The sequence below is a fragment of the Melospiza georgiana genome, chromosome 5 (assembly GCF_028018845.1).
Source record: "Melospiza georgiana isolate bMelGeo1 chromosome 5, bMelGeo1.pri, whole genome shotgun sequence".
In the NCBI taxonomy this organism is placed as follows: Eukaryota; Metazoa; Chordata; class Aves; order Passeriformes; family Passerellidae; genus Melospiza; species Melospiza georgiana.
In genome coordinates, this window is record NC_080434.1 from 35389160 (window position 1) to 35410442 (window position 21283).

General features: G+C 38.2%; 1 protein-coding gene across 4 annotated transcripts in view; it reads right to left on the reverse strand.

The window, feature by feature from the left end:
- Positions 1–21283, reverse strand: part of PDE5A (phosphodiesterase 5A) — a 50133-nt gene that overhangs the window by 13678 nt on the left and 15172 nt on the right. For 3 of the 4 annotated variants that reach the window (XM_058024545.1, XM_058024547.1, XM_058024548.1), the window contains exons 4-13: positions 16318–16389; positions 15155–15244; positions 13833–13970; positions 13312–13379; positions 11122–11230; positions 9372–9456; positions 6482–6657; positions 5046–5105; positions 1776–1922; positions 160–285 (exon numbers count right to left, since the gene is read on the reverse strand). In XM_058024545.1, coding sequence (XP_057880528.1) covers positions 160–285; positions 1776–1922; positions 5046–5105; positions 6482–6657; positions 9372–9456; positions 11122–11230; positions 13312–13379; positions 13833–13970; positions 15155–15244; positions 16318–16389 — 1071 coding nt within the window. The remainder of the gene's footprint in view (positions 1–159; positions 286–1775; positions 1923–5045; positions 5106–6481; positions 6658–9371; positions 9457–11121; positions 11231–13311; positions 13380–13832; positions 13971–15154; positions 15245–16317; positions 16390–21283) is intronic. The other variant, XM_058024546.1, reaches the window with a different exon arrangement.

A 21283-nucleotide genomic window follows, 5' to 3' on the forward strand; every position in this document is an offset into this window, starting at 1 on the left:
ATCACAGCAGCAGTTTCACAAACCAAGCCCTCATAGCCAGAAGTCTTCAGCAGAAGATTCCACTGACAATACCATGGAATGATGAACATCTTACTGACCTGACAGTCAGAGCTGTGCATCATTAGAGAATTTGTCTTAATAGAGGAACTGGAAATGTACCTGAATTTTCCCAGATTTCAGAGCAGCAAACATGCACTGTGCTGTGTTGAAGGCATGTCTCCAGTTGTGATAAGCAACATTTTTCCGATAGTTTTTCTTCACACTTAAAATCCATCTGCAGAGAACCTTTAAGAAACAGCATCACATAAATGTGTTTTCATAAGAACAGATTTCTAATACATTCAAACTTTCTTAATCCCACTTGAAAACTCTCTTATTAAAAAGAAAATAAATCCATTTAACTCAATTTCAAGTTCAACTGTAACACGCTTGTAACTGTGAACATTGATAAGAACAGGCTTACACCCACTAGTACAGCACCTATTTGAGTGTGTCATACTTGTGGGTTTGGGGTTTTATTGCTAAGGGCTAAATATGAATGTCAGAAGCACTGCTGTTAATTCAGAAACTGTATGTTGAGATACCCGGGAGAAAAAATCCTTGATTATCATATTTGATGGAGAAAATTTATTTAGTTATTGAATCTGCTTAAGATCTGTTTTGAAAATAAACAGACAGCTTTTCCCTCCTATCAGTTTGCCAAAACCCAAGCAGAATTGGACTTTGGAAAGCAAATAAGTATGATAGAAAGATTACTACATTGCAGGGTATTTTCTTTTTTATGCTGGAGGAAAGCATGTCCTGGATGTTTTATTCAACAGTATTAGAAATTATGGGTTATATACTTTTTTATATATATATATATATATACACACACACACACATATACACACACTTTCTTCCTACCTTTTGTTTGTAAGGAAGTGACAGTATGAAGGTCAGGTAGTAATTTGATATTGGGATTAAGGTTGTTCACCTTAGTACAGAGGTGAAGCTAAGTACTAGGACCTTCAAGGGATCAGATTAGATAATACAGCACTTTTGGCCCTTGGACACTACTAATCTAAATTGGTCTATAAACTGGTGATCTAGACAATAAATATATGCTTTCTTTAACTAATGTTAAAGAAATGTTGTAGGGCCTATGAAGCCCTACAAACTGATCTTGCATTTTGATATAAATTTTGATGGCTTTGTTGAAAATGTTATAAAGCAAAAATAAGGTATTTAGAAATGAAGGTTTCTACAAATATATGTTGTGTGCACTCAATGGAAGAGGCTGAAGAGATTTTTCTATTTTACTTGTCTTGATCACCTTTGACAGATGTGTTGGTAAAAACCTTTAGGGAAATTCTCACAGCTCATCTATGTAATCATCTGCTTCAATCTTTACTATCTCCATATCCATGAAATTCCTCCTAATCTGTAATCTGTTATTTTGTAGGGAAAGACTAAGGTAATTACTACCTCATATGGACATAGTGAACAATGTTATTGTCCTCTTTGTAAGAGTTTTTCACTTCCTGAGAAGTTGCTATCCTCTCTCTCCTCAGTATTCTGTTTTCCAGTCCATTAATCATAGACTGTAAAATTATTTATCCTTCAGTAGAACCAATCTCAGGACAGACCCCAATTCTTCATATGCCCTCCTGGTTTGCTAATTACTCCTTAATACAGATGTCCAATTCTATTTACAGTGAGATCATCTCACTACTCTGAATTCCTAATAATTAAGGTGCCTCTTTCTGTGGGGCAGTATTTGGCAGTAACCATACCTCGTGTTTCATTTGGAAATTTTGCACCAGGTTGAGGTCTGTGAACATTCGAATTGTGCACAGTGTTGTTTCAAAGTCTGACAGCTCAAAGTCACTGAAGTAGAAGTCAGTCAGGTTGAGAGTTTGTGCAGATGGCACTACAGCAGCCTGGAGAAGAATGAGAGAACACAGCTTAGTGCTGGGGCAGAGAGCAGAACAAATACCTGTTTCTTCAACAGGCTAATTAAAAAGAGACGCCCAATTTTACCTTCATGTGATACTGAAAACTGAGGATTGCTTCGCATTTACTTCTCCATGCCTCTCTTGTTTAACATTACCTTGGATTTAACAAGCACTTTTCCATAGATCAGGAGAACAAGGGTAGAATTACCTGGTCAGTCTGGTTGTCTAAATCACCAGAGGCAAATTGTAACCAAAAGTATTGATGAAATTGGGAGAAGGAGAAAATAAGGCAGTGGAGTTACATGTTTGTTTTTATGGATATGCAGACAGCAAAATCTGTAACTGTTGGCATTTTTCTAAAAATGGTGAGGAAAGAGATGTCAGTAAAACAGTTTTGCTAACAGAATCCACATTCAGCACGATGGGAGTCAGAACACGTCCACAGGCAGAGCTTTCTCAGGGCTAGAAACCTAAAAAATGAGAGTTCATTTGTGATCAGTAATCTTTAAAACCCGTGGTCAGTGGTTTTGGTGCAGTTTGCATACAACCATAAACCTTCAATGTGAAATTTGAAACTACAAGGTACACAATACACCTGCTATCCTGCGTATTTTTAAATCTGGGTTTTTCATTGTCAGTAATATCTCCACGTATTACATCCCACTTCTACTTGCAAAATACCGAGTATTTATATCTGTTGCCCTTCAAAATACCAGGTGGAGATTATGCTAAGTCTTACATTAACTCTCATACTAACAAAATAAATGCTAAATCTTATACTATAGAACAAAATGTAGTGTCATTTTCTGCAGTAGAATAAAAGGTGGGCTTCTCAGTGCTACTGCTATAGAGCTATTTCACCTCAGTATGAGTGTGTCCAAAGAAAATCAGGTAAATCTGAAATGGTGAAGGAAATAAACCTTTGTGTTTATCTTTCTCTTTGTAATTCTGGGGGAAAACATTTCTCCAGTGTGGGCAGCTGTGTCCCAGAAGGTGAGGAACTGAAAAGGAAGATTTGTCATAATCTACAACATTAGTACATGTAACATGCAAATCCATGGAATTGTGTCTGCCAGCCTCTGTTCCATATCAGTTCACTGTCCTCTCCCTTGTGTGTCAGAATCAGGAAGTCACAGAAGATTATGAAAAAGAGTATCGACACAGGGAAAAAATGCACCCTTTTTGCACATTTCTTCTGCCACTAATTTTATGTCCCTGTTTGGATTCATGTGGGATTTCAGCTGTGAGCACATGAAAGGCCTGCATGCTCAGTGGTAAATAATGCAACTGTTCAGCAAAGCTACTGACATAATTTTGAAAAACTGCAACTGCAGGCTGGTGTTTCACAAGGAAAGGGGCCGCAAGGACACAGAAGGAGCTCAAAAGAACACCTCACACCTAACTTCATTCATAATTTATCTTTCCCTTCCTTGATCTTCTGCCTTTTACAGCCACAGCAGTAAGTTTCATTTCAGCTGAAATATAAAAACCCTGCACTCTATGACAGTTTATAGTGTTGTTTAACCAGATTAACTATTTCCTTTTTCACTTAATGAAGCCACTAGAGCCTTCTGCCTCCTGTTTTACAGTATGAAAGTTCATCAGCTATTTTAATTTCAATTTATTGAGCTATGGTTTCTGTAAATACATGGGCAGCAAAAAGAAGTCAATGGAAAGTGTGGGACCACTGTGTGGCAACTACAGAGAGATTTGCTTTGTTTCATCTGCTTTGGATGATAAAACACAGGTTGTAGACAGTACCCAGGCTCAAAGGAGGTGACTGATACAATAGGACAGTTCTGTAGTATTTGGAAATGATGATTAAAGAATTGACTGCAGCCTACTCCATAAGGCAGATAATAATAGAATAGAATAGTGCCAGTTGGAAAAGCCCTACAACCATCTTCTAGTCCAACTGCCTGATAAGTATATATGTTCAGATTATTTAGAAGCAAAAGGTATATCCAGAAAATAATTCACCTTATTTTGGCCATCTTTATATGACAATATGAGTGCAAAAAATAAAAACTAAACTAAAAATTTAATGAGTGCAAATAAAAGGCCCATGCTTGTGCTCTGGTATCACCTTAGAAGCAGTGGCTGACACAGGCCAGGACTGTGCTAGGAAGCTGTGGACAGTTAAGCCATGCCAGTGGACACTGCCCCAGTTCTAGGTTTGCTGTGGTCCTGTTTCATCGAGCAGTAACAGTGGAACCACAAAGGTTTCATCACAAGCCCTGAGGAGAAAACCTTAGGAGAGGAGTTGCACTCTGGTCTTGTCATGGCCCATTATTGATGAGCAGCAGTGTGGTAGGACGGAGGTTCAAAAATCCATGTGACACCATTCTAGAAATATTCTTATTCCCACACCTTGTTGTGTCACTTGGCCAGACCATCCCATGCTACTCAGCTCGTGGTCACCTATGCCTGCCTTCCTCTCCATCCCTCCTGTTTGTTTTCATGCAGCAGGGGTGATGCTATTTCCCTGGAATAGCTGCTGAGGGCTTGGAGAACCTAAGCACATGCTGTGCTTTGAAATGCACTTGAAATCCTAGCTGTAGTTATTCCTTAGGCAGTGGCTTCAAAACACAGAATTAAACATGAGCAGAACAGGACACTGCACAGAAAAGCAACTAGAAAGAAATTTAAAATCATTGCATTAAAAATTCAATACAGAATTTATAGGTAAGGCCATAAAGCTGCAGCCGTACTTGGGATATTTGAAAGGTACCAAACCTGTAAGATATACAGCGTTCAGACTTAGCTGCAGAAAGAAGAGTTCTCAACATTTTGCTTCTGGAATACTTAATCATTATGAGTTTGATACTGACATTGCACCAGTGACTGTCTCAAACTCCCGAGAAAAATCAGTTAGCACAGGTCTGGGTCTCACAGTGCTCTGGCCAGCTTTTGTCTCTCACTGTAGACACTATAATATTTCCCTTTTATGTGATTCAGCTCAGGAACCCATCAGTATGGGCTTCAATGTCATTTTTATTTCTGGAACATATGCTTCTGCCCCTTTAAGGTTGACATCTATGTACAGGACTGCTCTTGGTTGTTCTACTAAAGCAATATTTCTAAAGTAATAGTAAAAAATGCAATTACCACTGTTACCTGCAGCTCCCTCGTTTCCTCCTCAGCAGCAGAAGCATGGTATGAGAGAACCTACAGGAAGAAAAAGCAGCCCTTAGTACAAAGAAAAAAGCCATGAGATAACAAGGTACTTTTCATAGAGCAGACTTTCCAGCATTCCACTGGATTTGATGATGAAATTTTCTGTCCATGCAGAGCCTGAGCCAGTTTTAGGGAAGCTTTCTGAATGCATATGGGGAGATATCTGCATCTTTCACAAATCTCCCACAGCACAGAATCTTCTTGAGATAATTAGGCCAAGAAAACATAAATAGCTTCTATGAAAGAGCAAAGAATCTGATTTTCTCTTTGAAATTTTTTCATGGCCCATTTTCAAAGGCAAATAATGCACAAAGCAGCTCTTATTATGAGCCTGACATTATAGCCATAGTAATTCTTTCAAGAGTTTATTCAGACATGAAAGTTTTACCCTAACTGAAACTTGGCACAAAAGTCTGAAAGACAATACATTCATTTTAAATTAAAAAAAAAAAAAGCTCAGATTTTTAACTATTGAGAACATACAACATGAAAATGTTACAGAGTTTTATTTTTTTTTAAAGAACCCGTTTAATACGCTAACCTATAATCTGGCTGGAACTTCTTATAGCATCTATGAAGTGCTATAGTTGGAGACAGAATTGCTAATTTGCCATATAAGCAAATTATTTGGACAATAGTTTTACAAGCTTTTTATTTAACGTGACCTAATACAGGTTTATTTGAGAACGGTAATGTTTCTGTTAGAGGCCACAGGGCACATAATCCCATTTTAGGAGCTCTGCAAACACTCTGTTTACATAATGGATGTTAGGAGATCCAAAGTCTACACATTTTTCACTTTCACCTTCAAGTTATCACCCCTGAGTATTTCAGTTTCTCAGACTAAAGCCCTCTTCAGCTGTGAAGCTTAACAGGAACCAATTTAAAGGCTGTGACCAGATATGGTTTGATGGAGTCTGAGGGAATTGCTGAGAGCCTACAATAATGCTGCAGTTAACTCCTCACACTGCTTTGTCTGAAGGACTGAGCCAAAATCATCACCAAAACCTTCAGACAAGAAGAGGAAACCCCTTAATCTGCCAAACCATTTCTCCCTTCCTACGCAGCAGAACGCACCCACTGTGCTGCCAGCGTGCAGCCTCGTGGAGAGCAAGAGCCTCCAGCTCCTCAGTCAATCTCAGCAGTAAAGTGAGGACACAGTACCAAATAAAGAGTCTGCTGGCAGAGTCAGAAACAAGCAGAAAATTCCTGAGCAACTCAACAGTCCAAATGCTGCTCTCCTGAGGGATAACAATCTCTGTTGAGTGTCCCTGGGAGTAGCTGCTCTTACATGCAGAACAGAGAAGATCTGGGGAACATTAGGATCTGTTTGGGGCTAATTAAGGACCACCTAGATTTAGGCTCACCTCTAGTGTCACCATCTGTTTGGCCATGGCTCTTTCTACAGCCTCATACATCTGTGTGTTCTGGATCCCCAGGCCACAAAAAATGACAAATGCTTCCAGAAACTCCTCATCATTTCTGTTGAAAGCCTTGATTTTCCCCAAGTTGTCTTCCATCTTATTCACAAGCTGGCAAACTCCTATGTCAGGACACAGAAATGAAAGGAAGTAATACAGAGAACATATCACTATCAGGAATTAAGTTTAGGCCAGATAATCCTACAGTATAAACCACCAACATGCGACACATAGGAATTTTGTAGGATTTTCCTTTTTTTCCCCCCAAAGTGCAGTTTCAATGTATTATAAAATAAATGTTAAAATTTTATATATACATAATAAATTCAAAAGTACTTAATAGGATTTGTAAACCAAAAATGTAGGGCTTTAGAGGTTTGATTGTCCTGTCAAATTCAAGGGTCGTTTTCATCCTAACTTTTATTATTAATACTATTCTAGATTGATATAATCCCTAAAGACAATTTGTCCTTTGGAGGCTAATTAAATTTTTGCAACCATGCCAAAAGAACATTTATCAAAGTCAGAACAGTGGTACACAGAGTTTTCACTTCCTCATTTGAGCCAGTACTAGGATTTTTTTCAAGTAAATGAGCTAAACAGGGAATACCCAATATGAGGTTCAAAGCTGAAGTACACTCAACCTTTTTTTGAGGATGTGGTTGAATTACAGCCTCTTGCAAACGCTACTGAACTCCTTGAGAAACAGCTGACTGAATTCAACTTAGGTTCAAATGTGCTGATATTTACATTCGTTAATTTTGTGTTAAGAATTTCTGGGCCTTTCTGCACGCATGTCATTGAAGAAGTCTGACAGGTAGCTTCTACCACACCTTGCTGCAGTTTAAAGTGAGCAGGGAGAAATTCAGAAACACACCTGCCCTCAGTTTTATCTGCTAAGATCACAATATTAATTAAAGCAGCTGAATTACAAGAATATGTTTTCTTTGGCAATGAGTATTGTCTTAACAGACTCCAAATGCTTTCTCACTGCCATGAGCAAAAAAGTTGCATTTTCCTGGCCAAGTGCCAAGATAGCCCAGCTGCAAATTAAAAATTCTGAAAAAACTTACCATGTGTGCATCTTCCCTGTTACAGCTGATAATAAAACTAAGGAAAAAATGCAGCACACACAAACTGTGGTTTTAGAAGAATGTTAGCCTCACAAGTTTTGATGTCTGGTGACAATGGAACATTGTCCTGTTTCCAAATTGTATTCTGTTTGAGAAACTTAGTATCAGAGTCTCCTCTAAAGAGACCAAGACTGTAACCATTGAGTGTAATGGCAGGGATTGGGGTATCTGAATATGGCAAACAGAATTCTGAACCTTTATGGAATGAGATGGAAAGGAATGGATCACTGAATCACATAATCCCATTAGAAAAGAATTCATTCAAATAAGAAACAAGATTAACTTTCCCTGGGAAAAAAGAAGCTGATTTGCAAAACTCTTCAGGAAAATCCCACGAAACTGACCTTCAGATTTCTGTTTAGTACAGTTTATGAAATTATAATTATTTCCATAGCGACTGTGATGCAAGATTAAGACAGTGAATATGCCACACAAGTAAATGAATTCTTAAAAGACACAGTATTTGCACGTAAATGTCTCTTTAAAAAATAGAGAACTGCAGTAAATATACTGTGTATTACTTAAAACTCTTTAACCTCTTTCAAAAGCTTCCCCAAAGCACTGAGAGGTCCATTGATTACAAATTAAGGAACTCCAAAGTCTTTCACTGGGACAGAGTTATAAAATCACAGCAGGATTCTGTAAAGCTTTTATCACATACCTGAGAAATGTACAGGTCAGGAGAATAAAGTTCTTTTCATCTTTCTTGCTAGTAAGATTTGCTTGGGTTTCATGTGGACAGTTTTTCTTACCCCCATCCCACTTCCTAAATTCTGGTTTGGGGCATCCTAATCTTAAAAATAATTTTAAAAAGAAACCAGACTTATAATAATAGTCATACATGCTTTGTAGTATTGTAAAGGAACTTCTGAGTACTATCCCAAAGAAAACTTCTTGACCTTGCCCTATTAAATAATTGAACATGAAGTAGCTGTGAAACCATAAAATACTTCAAAGAACATTTCCCAATGAGAATGACTCAGATTTGAAAAGCCCACCTAAATGGGTGGCCTGACTGAAACTTTCAGTTTGAACTTCAATAGACAATCTCAATAGAAAAAAAAAGCAGATGCAACTGTTTTATCAATAGCTCGCAGCATGGTGAAATATCCCTAATTAAAGCTCTACAGTTCAGTCTTCATTTTAGTCTTCTAGGGATTGTTGGAATATTTAAAGTAATAAAAGAACTCATGACAGAAGCTAATAGCAAAAGAAATTTCAGAGAACTCCATTAGATAAAGATGAGGTTTCTTGTACTGCTTCAGATGTTTAAAAGCTAAATCTGTCTTCACAAAAAAAGACATCAAATTTACTCTATAAATTGGGCCATGCAGTTTAGCCATCATTCTCAAGGAAAATTATTTCAAGATCATTAAAAAGTCATTCTTGGAACTCTTAATATTTACTCGTCAATTTTTTTTAAAGCTGATGAAATTGGATCCATTCTCCTATCTAAGAATGAGTACATTTTATTTTCTGTTTGTGGGGCTTACTGATCCCATAGGCTGACACTCATTTTCTACTCTTTAGCAGCTTGTTAGGTGAGCAATTTATATTCATGGTTGCAATAGACTTACTAGTTGAGAACATGATAATTAAGGATCTTCTCTCCTGTCTTCAGATTGCACGTTGCTGTGATTTTATCATGGAGCACATAAATTTATCTATAAAATGTACAGCATTATTTTTGTTAAGATACCTACCTATCACTTTATTCTTTTTCCCATTTTTTATTGGTGTACACAGCAAACTCTTTATGTTCCGACTTAGATTTTCTGCATTGTCATTCTGTTAAACAAACAGAAAAATCCAGTTACAATTTTAAAAGCTGCTTTTCAGGTGGCTGAAGTGAAAAAGCTGTAGAGCTGGGCTCTACAACTACTCTAGGCTTACATCTTCCTTTGAAGAGCAACCAGGTGATCAATGAGTTTGCCCACAAACAGCAGGCAGGAAAAGTACTACAGCTGGGTCAGCATTCTGCACTCTTCCCAGGACTTTGCAGCATGTCCCATGCTCCAACAGAAGGAGATGAACTCATTTGGGAAGAGGAAGGATAGAACAAAGAGATAATGCCTCCTTTTCAAACACCTGGGGAGAAAAGGGCACAGCTCTGCTCTGACTGCCCCGGGAATAATGTGGCAGTTCTTGAGCAGTACATTGGGTCTGACCTCCAATTGTGTGTGGCACCAAAAGAAATGGGCACACGCTAATATTTCTGATCAAAAGGTTATCTTTTTTTTATATTGTTGCTTTGTGCTCTGCTGCTGTGCAAGGGCTATAGAGAGTATCTTGGCAGGATTTTCATGAGGTAAGTGTGCTGTTGAATGTCCTCCAAAGAAAGAGGCAAGCCAAGGTTTCTAGGGCACTGGCAACACCTGGGATTTCCCTCATGTCAGGGTGCATCAGCTTTCAAAACATTTATCCTACTGCCCTGCTTCTGCAGTAGTGCACGAGCAGTGTCTGTGTTGCTGAAAAACATTTCCAGATTCCTTCTAAAAGCACTAGTCCTCTTTTAATACTTAAGGTGAATTCCAGGAAAAAGAAAAGAATCAAAATAACTCTAAGTCTACTGGACAGCCTGTTTCCAACAAACAGTTGTTTGGATGATTCTCAAGGTATTATTTTTAAATGTCTTCAAAATCATCATCTTGTTATTAATCCATAAAGTATATCCATTGGATTCTGTCTGTACTTCCAGTCCTGCTCATAAGACAGGCTTAGTCTGAGAACTCAATTCCTGTGTTCCTCAATCTGTCACAGAAACCCACTCCAGAACATCCAAGAAGCCTTGCACAGGAAAAGAAAGGGAAACAACCCAGCTCCCCACCAGGAGCCTGCCCCTCCTTTCCAGTTACTGGAACAATCACACTGAGCACTGTCTTTTCTGATCATTTTGTTGTGTATCTCAGAACAAATTTTGGTAAAAAGCCATCTGCTGGACCACAGTAGCTCCTCTCCCCTCTTGTCAACAGGCTTAAACAGGAAGAGCAGACATATTTCTAATTTGTGCATTGAAAATATGGGAAAATACGTAATTAAAAATTTGCTTTTTGTGGATGATGACCATGAAGCAAACCTCAATGGAACCTGAGCCTTGCCAAGTGACCTTCCCTCCTCACTGTCCAGTATCCCTGTGCTCAGTCATCCACTGCATCACCAGCTCACACTTGAGGAAGTGTTAGGCAAAAGCTCCCAGAGAAAAGTGAAGTTGATCCATCTCAACTACAGCAAAGAACTTGCATCTATAACATTCATCTTTGCCAGAATGAGAAGGGAAAGGAAAGGATAAAAAGGAAGGAACTTCTGAGAGCCTCCCAACACTCACTCTGTGTTTACACCATTTTAACTGGAGCCACCCTGCCAGAAATAAGAGGAAAGCAAAAAAGGTTTAAAAGTTAAACAGAAAAAAAAATTTCCATTTCTGAATTTCAAACTTAAGCTTATTTTACGTACTGTCCATGGAAATCTTCTGTCTTTGCAGACATCTGGGATGTTGAGCGGCTCCATCGTATTCTTCACATACTGAGCGTACATGTAATTGATTTTGTTTGTGTCATAGTCCCTGAAGGATACAACATTATTATTATGTGCTTTGCATAAAAGTGAGTAATTTCATTAGGCTAAGCAGGTAATAGGAATATCTTTCCTATATGAGAGAAGGATATATAGATACAACCAGTAGATATATAATGGAGTTGAGTTCAAATCCTGTATCCTAATCCAGCTGTCATCACAAAAATGCAGCATGGATTGGTGCATGCTTTCCACCATGTTTTAGTGTTCAACAACATTAACACTGAACACCAAACTGAAGAAATAAACAATTCCCTACAGTTTACACAGATGAAGGATAAAGAATGAACAGCTGGGTTTATACAGAAATGAACAGAACTATTTGAAAACAAACTGCATTCACAAATCTGGTACTCCTGAAAAACCAGTGTTGGGTGAAATTCACATATTAGTTCAAGAGAGTGCATCAGGTGTCACTTGTGAATTTTCTGCTGCTAAGTTAATTTCAAATTTGTTCTAAAAGTAAAGACAGTCACATGGAGGTTCTGTTACTGAAATAGAACTGTCTATTCCAAATCAGGACATAAAGCATCTTTACAGAATCAATCACCTCCACTTTTTTAGCCACGATTTATTTAAGGTATTTTAATTCTCTTGGACCCTTTGCCTGCCTTGGAGGAGGACATATACCCTACTTATAAACCTATTCCCATCAAGCTCCTGTAGTTTCCCTCCAACACTTGGCTTGATTTTTGTTATCCTCCTGGTGTAAGGATGTTCCAGGGCTGGAGGAGAGGAATTATTCTTTTGTTATTTCACACATACAAGGCAATGCCCCACAATTCTGAAAAACAATTTGATTTGGGGCTTGATTCAGTGTCCTTGATTGCATAACAAGCCTGAAATGTTATATTATGTAAAGTAATACTTCCCATCTAATCCATGTCATTGTATTTCTGCTCTTGCCTGAAATTGTGCCCTTCAAGCATAGCAGAAGTTCTAACTGCAGTGGTTGACTGAATGCAGTCCTAGGCATTTAATTGTGCTGTCTCGTGAACAAGCATCTGATAGGCAGCTAAGCCTCCAAGACTCCTCTTCCCTATCAGATGTGAGAAAAGTTTCTGACAGCCCATGCAAGCAGTAAATAATATTTTAAGTCCATTAACAAGTCACCATAAAAGGGGTAATGAGGAGGAAGGCTCCCTTCTTATAGAGAAGAAGAGGACTAGAGAGTAGTTTTCTTTTTCACCTGTGATCTTACCAGGTTGTTGTACCTGTGTACTTTCTGGTGAAACACTGTCTAAAACTGTAACACAGCTCAACAGCTTTTAGTTGCTCAAATCACACACTTTGGACATCATTCTCTAATATAGAGAATTAAACTTAATATGATAAATGTTTACTGCAAAACAACATCAAAGGGGCTCAAAATCTGTTTGCTCCCTGCACAAAATAGCTGTAGTAGAGTATTTTATATCCAACCGTCTCTCTTTCTGACAGGATTTGAAACAACTGTTTGAGTAATTTTCAAACTTCAAACTAGAGAGGTTCAGGCTAACTTTGGGAAGTATTTTAGCTGGGTATTTTAACTCAGCTCTTTATCTCTTTTTTTTCCTCCCAGTTGAACTCCTTAGGGGTTTCCCAAAGATGAGTGAGCGTTAGAACTTTAGGACTCCAGTCTTGATTTAGTCAGACATATTCTTTGAGTAATTTTCCTTATCTATGAGTTGAGGATAATCATTAAAATAATTGATTAAAAGCATTATTTTGGTTATTATCTACTAATTTGCATATGTCTCCTTTATAACATAGTCATCCACACAGATTTCTTTGAAATCAGTTTTAGGGCAGCTCCTCTGTGCATTTCCATAGCTTAGTCTTGAAATACAAATATGTTTTTAGACTAGCAAAGTGAATTGATCAAGCCCTACTCCTGCTCTGCTCAGTGGGACCTTTTTAAGGCAAGAGAGTTGGTCTCTGCCCACTTCAGGGGAAAAGCTGCTCTATAAAAATAGCAGTAATACATGGGATCCAGCAGAAATAATTCTGTTATTATGAAAAGAATATTAAAAGCCTAAGTTTCTTCAGAATTCTCCTAGGATGAACAAAAGTCAGAATTAATTGGTTTACCTCTTCAGATTTTCAGCTGAATCCTCTAATTCATCAGATTCCATGTGAAAGACACTAGAAAATGTATCCTGGAATATCAAGAGGATGCTTGAATACACAGGTGTATAAGTTTGTCATTATTTAGAACAGTATTACTCATTAAAACTTTGTTGCAGTTATCAAGGCCTATTCTGTACTACAGACAAGTGTAAAAATTAGCTTCATCCACATCTGTCATCAAGCGTACTGGATCCTACCATAAGGGTATCTTTTGATACAACTTTAGGTATCACAGAAGTGTCTTGAATCTCTACTCATGACCCAGAGAAGATTGACAAGCTGTGCCAAACTGATACGTCAGAACAGAAATTCTATAATTACATAAAAGCCAGAACCTCTCATGTCAACACCCAACCTGAGCAGATGCCACAAAGGAAAAGATAGAAAATGAAATGACAAGAGAACATATGAGAATGGAGGGAAGCCAACCTCACTGCCAGGGAATAAACACTTCTGCCTTCAGACAGAATAAACATACTCACTGGACAATCTTCATCCACTATGAAGATGGTACACTTCTGCACCTGCATGAAGGATATTATAGTGGCTGCTATCTTCTTCAGGATCACCTCCAAAGACTGCTGCTCTTCAAAAATCAGGCTGGCAAGGTCAAGAAGCACCTGAAGAAAAGGTAATTTGTGAGGGTTTGACTAATTTTGATTTATGCAATCACTGTTGTTACTAATGTCTTTAAGTCTTCTTCTCTTCCCTGAATCAGGAAGTCAATGTTTATGTCTGTGACCAGAAGTAAGTTTTGGCTCTCACAGATTTCAAGGTAACAGTCAGTATTAGCCAGTTTGACACTTTTTTATAATATCAGAAATAGAAATATCAGACTATCAGCTGTCTGATATTTTCAGTCAGAGAAGCAGAATAGATTTAGGTCAAATGAAACCTGTGAAATCTAGAAAACAATTCCTTGCCCTTAGGAAACCTATTTTCCTATGGCTCACGTGCACATTCTCAAACCACTGAGTTTTTAAGACTTCTGAACACAGTTGTTCTTGGTTGTAATTCTAACAGATCCTAATTAACTTATTTGGTGAAAACATCATTTAGATACACTCTGCTGTTTTTCAAAGCTGCTGTTGAAAGATTTAGCTGCTCATATATGCTCATATTTTTTTCCTCACAAGAAACATGAAAGCATTTAATAAACTGTCCAAATTTGTACCAATTTACAGACACTGATAGTTGGAAACTCAGACCTACTAGGAAATTTTAAAAAGAACTGCTGACTAGTCTTTTCTTTGAAACATTATCACATGATACAGGGCAAGCATATTCATCCATAAGGGCTATGGCATTAATAACCCATCAAAACCAAGTTGGCAGCAAAGTAGAGCTATAGCAATCAGAAGGAAATTCAGTTTTCCAGTTGATCATTACTGAAAACATGGTTAGTGACTGTTATACTAAAGGAACAGTCTGTATGCCCTCTGCCATTCCACAGGGATATTCCTCCCTGTAATTTCTGGAGTCTGACACCTCTGGTTGTTAAATATATACAGTGAACCACAGGATAACTACAGGCAATATAAATTATATTAACATGGAACAAATTTTCTGACATTTCACTCTACCTGCTTCCCCTAGACAGGCCATTTCTCACAGCCCAGCTGGAATGCACCCAGCCTCTTCCCAGTGCAGCCCAGGAGAGCTTTATCAGAGCCACCCAGCATTCAGTCACTGGGATTAAAAGCAGCCAAGGAATAACTACCACATCACAAACAGGAAGAGGAGGTGCTGATGACTTGCAAACCCTCCTGATTTGTGTATCCCTGGACAAACCTGTTGGCCGTACCTGATTGCGCCTGTTCTCGAGCAGAGACGTCTCGTACAACTGCGCATTGTGAAGAACGATTCCACAGAATGCCAAATATGCTGCAAAATCCTGGAGACAAATGAACATCCACATCTCACAGAGATAATGTCCCACAGCATTTGAACTCTATTAAAGATAAGCTACTGCAACGTTTTGTTTGCACTCTGAAGTATTAATTGATAATTTTGTTGGTTTTGGCAACCGCACATTCAGGATCTGGGTTTTTTTCAGCTACTCATAATTTCTTATTTCCTCAAGAATCCCTTCTCCTTTTATTTAGCTAGAATCTGAAGATCATTATCTTGGTACAAGTAGGGGTCATCTGAAAAGCAGCTTCAAGGAAAAAAATAATTGTGCAGCAATGCATATTTTAGCAAGAAAAACTGACCACAGAAAACCAGCCTCTCTGAGGGAATTCAGTCTCTTGTGAAGTGGAAAGAAAGATTTTCTAACATAGCAAACCCACAGGTTTTTCCTCATTCAGGATGGGATTAATTCTGATATCCTACAAATACTCAGTGTACATTTTATTTGAAAGGGGGATTTTTCAAAGAGAAAGGATAAATTCTGATTCTTTTATTGCTGATTGTTAAGTCAACTTCTTCAGCCTGAGCACAGCCTGGGCTTTGCCCTGCCAATCTGAACGTGAAGTCTGGAAATTTTTGGAATGCAACCACACTGGGAGAATTAGGAATCCATTCTATTGTCTGCTCTCCTGATTCTCTCATATATTCATAATTTATCTGAAGCTTTTTCTTTTCCTGCAAATGCTATACTGAGAAGTCACATGGTATTTAAAAGACAGTCACTCCACAAATGTCATTGTTCAAATTGTGTTTCTTGGGCTTGCCAGGAGAGTTAGAACCAAGTAATTAAAAATTACGTCCATTGAAATTTATGAAAGTGTTTTACAATGCATTTCAGTAGAGTAGGCCTGTGTTTCAGAGATACATGACATGTGATCCAGAAATTAAATTATTTCACAGCCACATTTCTCATGGCCGCATAAAGAAAAATGTCTGCAGTATTTCCAGGAACGTTCTCACAGATGTTTAATTTTAAATAACTTAAAAATTTCTGAGTAGCAGGAATTTGTCTCTTCCCCTATGAAAACAGAAGAGACAGACATGCAGCTTTTATACCTTTTCATCTTGTTCAGTGAAAGTGCCGCCAATTCCAGATTTCTTGTTGATTGCTTGAGCCACACCAACAACCTAGTGCATTAAAAATGGAGAAATTAGCTAATTTTAGGGGTCTGGCACTGAATTCCATTTCCGGGCATAATTATGTAAGATAATAAATGATCATTGTAGGTATTCGCTTGGTTCACTATTGAATCAAATTGTTGGATAATAAATGTTACTCTCTCATGCAGAAACATTTCCTAGATTACGGGATTTGAAGACCTTAGCCTTTCCCTAATATAATTCTGTGTTTTCATTTCTTTTGAGACAAAGTATAATGCAAAGCTTTTAGATATTTTCAGATTTTTAGCATGATTACAACAACTGATAGAAAAAGCTGCAAAGAACTTTTTTGTTTGAAGTGTAATTAGTGTAAAACCAATGCAAAATGCTAATGAGTTTTTTTAATCTTGCTTTTTTAGGATATACACTATCAAAGGAAAACTGTGTGGTGAGCATGTTTAAAAAGTTGCGTTTAACCGTTCATGGTGAAGCTGTAACTGCTGAACTGATGGAAGACATGTGGTTTTATTTTTGTAATGGAAAAGAGGACAATTTACTATCTCTCAGTCCAGCATTCCCAAAATTCTGATGCTGTAAGTAAGGCCATTGTTCTTTAACATGAATCACTGCCAACTGTGGGCTCAAAAATGTCTGAAATAAAGTTCAGCTGTCAGCTCCATTCCATACAACCCCAGTTTTCCCACAGTCAACCTCTTACTTCAGTGAGGAATATTTCTTATCCAGTGGACTTCCTTTCTGTAATAACGGTGTACCACCAGCCTGTATGCTCCTCTGGCAGACTTTGAATGAAAGAGTTATTATGCTTTTATGTTCACCTACAAGTGAAGAGGTTAATGTTTAGGCCTCTTCTCATGCTACTGTCTCTCCTGGGTGTGGATTTAATTTTTTTTTTCCAGTTTTGATCCAGCATGAGCTAAGACAACTTTAGCAAGGCCAGAGGCTTTTCACCCAAAAGATGAGTGCTTTCATGTTGGTTGTTTAAATACATCCCCTCCATGAAAGGAAAGTCTGCAGTGCTTAAAAAAAAAGCTATAAGAAAACAGTAAAACGACCATATTAATATAGAAAAAAAAGACTATTTAGGCTCCTTTCATCAGCATTCCAGGTTTCAGATACATTAACAAAGGCAGGTGTTCCAAGAGCAGTGGCCAGTTTTAGATCTTTGATAAGGTCCTTCAGTAAAGGATTTTAATGGAAGGGGAAGGATGTAATGAGGAGAAAAAAACCTAAAAATCCATGTTGACTTGATTAGGATGAAAATTTTATGCATATACAAATGTTTCTCATTTTAGTTGCTGTTTCAGTGGCATTCTAAGCTTCCAGACAACTTTGTGTTGTGCCCATTTCTTTTTCATACAAAATGAACAGTTTGAAAAATTAAACTGTCCCAAATTCTGGCTTCATTTGCGTCAGTTAAAATTTCAGTGCACTTTTCAGAATTCCATAGAATATAGTACAGAGACAGTAATGAGAAAAACTTCAGTGGGGCATTTTTATGCCATTGGAGTCTTGCCTGCAACCAGGTAATTAGGAGAAGATGTAGGAAACTCGAGAGGATCTGCTCCTGTTACTAAAGTAATTATGTAATTAGGACAAAAGTCAATCATGTGGTAGCATTTGGGGCTATGGAGAACATACACTTGCATTTTAGAGAATTCTAAGCACAACATGAAACTCAAATCCTCATTTTTAAAACTTATTCTACACAAATCACAAATAATAGGCCAAATCTGATCTCCAGCTGGGAGTTATGATTGCATCAGCAGAAAAACTGAATCAAAGGTGATCAAGTGCTCTAGGCTCAGCTAGACAGGGAACTAAAAAAGCTTTAAGATATTACTCTGGACTGAAGAAAACCAAGGCTAAGGAAAGACTGAAGTCATTAGGATCTGCTTATGCTTTGACACTTGTGAGTTGATGGCCTAATCACTGAAGTGAGCAGTGGAGTACTACAAGCTCCTTTTCCTGAGCTTTCCCTCCAGTTTGGACTAGGCAGATGGGGTTATAGAACCCTGTCTAGAGGAGTCCTGCAGTTCCCAACAAGAGCCTTCTTCCAGGTTTGCTCTGTTGAAAGAGCTTAAGGGGTGAGCAGAAGGAAATTCCCCTTGGATCAGAAACCAAGTACTTTGCTCTTTTCCATTCAGATCACACAATACAGACATAGACCACAAAGACAAAAAGCAATTTTGATGATGGAATTGTTCCCTTACTTTCTATTCCAAAGAAGAACAAACCTTTCAGCAATTGCTGATTCAATACCCACCTGTGTTTTACCACATCTGAACACAGCTTTCCTGATTGTATTCTTGCTGATAACACAGGTGATCTTCCAGTGCTCTACCTGTTCTCTAACCTTTTCTAGTTGTGCTACTTTTCCGATTTAATAAATCCTGATCCACATTACAAGGAGAGATTTCTTCTAATTATCAGATAGCTTTGTAAGAAAACAGTAAAAATTTAGTTGAGTGCTGCCTCTGAAAGTAGCAGGCTACCTTGAGTGCCCAGTAGGTGACAACTGATGGCTTTAATGCTCATGGCTGTGCTCTGGATTTTCTATGGATGGTTTCATGCTGCAATATTGTGCACATTAAAATCACAGTCCTAACTGTGTGAAAGCTGTTCCAGCTCTAAAGGCAGGTGGTGCCTTTTTCGGTAGGTTCTTACTTAAGCTGACTTCTGATGTAATTAATATTGCTTCTTAAGGAGATATATATTTTATTTACTTTACTTTACATTAAAGCCAAAGAATAGTAACAGAAATGAGAAAAATAACATTTTTGATAAGAGAAGATACCCACTACAGAAGACAAAGCAGTGTTGACTTTACTTTGCTCTCCTGGTTTTGTAGAGGTTGGATTCAAACTTATAAAATTATCCTGCAGTGACAGAACTGTATTTACAGACTTTCATTTTTTATCAACAAAAATTTCACATCCCTTTCTATCGCTCATGCCAGCATCAGCCTCCACGCTTTGCAGCAGTCTGGCTACTATAATGTGTGTCTCAGCATAAGCTGAAAATCCATCCAAGAAGCAAATTACTGATCTCCATAATGCTGCAGCAAGATTGCTGCTGGAACTGAGTTTGTTTAAAGTCAGCTTGGCTAGACCTGCTGTATCCTACAATGATTGGGACTTGCTATCTGAAGGGCTTTCTGAGGGAGAAGATGACTTAGCTGGCTAAAGGTGACATACCCAGTCCCATTTTACACCATAAAATTTAACAGGGGATTTTCAAAGGCTGTTGTAAGTAGCAGGACCCCTGATTTTTTGGGAAAAGCTTCCCTGTGACAGGAGATAGGTCCCAGTAAGCAACAAACCAAACAACTGAGTAAACATTGCCCGAAAAAAACCGCCAACATTTCCCTAGACAATTACTAGGAAATTCAGTCCTACATGCTCACAGCATGAGAGAGGTGTCTCAGTTAAGTCAGCTGAAAACTCCATATGAGAAAAACCCATCGATTTTAGTATTTTAGTAGAATATAAACTGAGATTGCTTTTTGTGAAAATTACTATGCCCAGCTCAAAGAAAAAAAAAAACAAAAAAACAACAAGAATACCAGCAATAACAGAAAATTGTATCACTCCTGGAGATGTTGTGTGGTAGTTGTGGTGGCTCTGTGCTTCAGAAACCATCCATTCTCTAGGTATCCCAAACCTGCTGGAAAGCTCCACAAGTTGGTTTAAGCTGAGGAATGGACTAAGGACGTCTATTCCCTATCCAATCTTGTCAAAATGACTGTTTGTTTACAAGTGTCTACAAAACTGTATCAAAGGTAAAGTCCTCTTACTGCACTGCAATGTGTCTCATTGTTGCTAATTCCTGGGTCCTTTCCCTGAGCTCTTCTGTGAATCAAATTGTTTTCATTTATGGAATTTCTTACTAGCAGTTATTTTTAAATGAGACCTTGGTTTCTCACATGCCTCGTAGAAATAGAGGCAAATGTGAAAAACATCTACTGGAAAAATCTCCGTACTTCAGCAGGCCCAGAGGATTTAGTAATCAGCATGAGATTTTCCTCCTCTCAATTACTGACTCTTTTGTTTGAAAAAAATAGCACTAATACTAAACAAACAAACAGAAAGCCCCAGTTGCTCCTCTTTCTCAGCATTTATTTTTGGATGTCTTCCAGAATCATCTTTTAACTGTGATTGCTAACATCCTGGGCTAAGGCAGCATTCACAAGCCTCAATATTTCTAGAGGGGCTTTGGGAATTTTTAAATTTTATCTATTTATTTTTTTAATAGGGAGGAACCAATGTTCTGGTTCTGTTGTTTGGGGGATTTTTAAACAGAAAAAGCAGCAGGATACAAATGGAAAATTAAGGACTGATTGACTGACTCCAGTGTCTCTCCAAAAACATGTCAGTCATTTGTTACAGTGAGAATGAGAGAAACGTTCTGGTAGAGACTGTAGAACTCTGAAAAAATTTAGTAACTGCCATCCTTCCCTGTGAGAAACCTTACAGTTTAACACCTTCAAGTTATTGCTTGTGAGTATAAGACTCCTCAAATTTCAGGTTGGCTGAACTTGTCAAAATAAACAAATTCCCGCTTCATTTCCGCTTGCTGATGCACTCAGGAGGAGGAAGCTGGCCGAAGACACGGCCCGTTGCAGGTTTATTCAGCCCTTCAGTCATGGAGGACTGGATAAACAGACTGCAGCTCTCATGCCTTCCCCACCCACCACCAGCACCTGGTGAGAGCTGAGCACTTCCACACTCCCCAGGCAGCAAGGCTTTGTAGCTCATTTCTGTACCCAGTTCTGTGGGGCATACCATCTCTTTCCATTTGACAAAAAGAAAATGGCATGGCTTGGGTGAAATTGGAAGCCTTGCTTCAGCCTGACATGGACCACTGATCCCTGACAATTCTTCACATGGCATCTGCTTTGTTC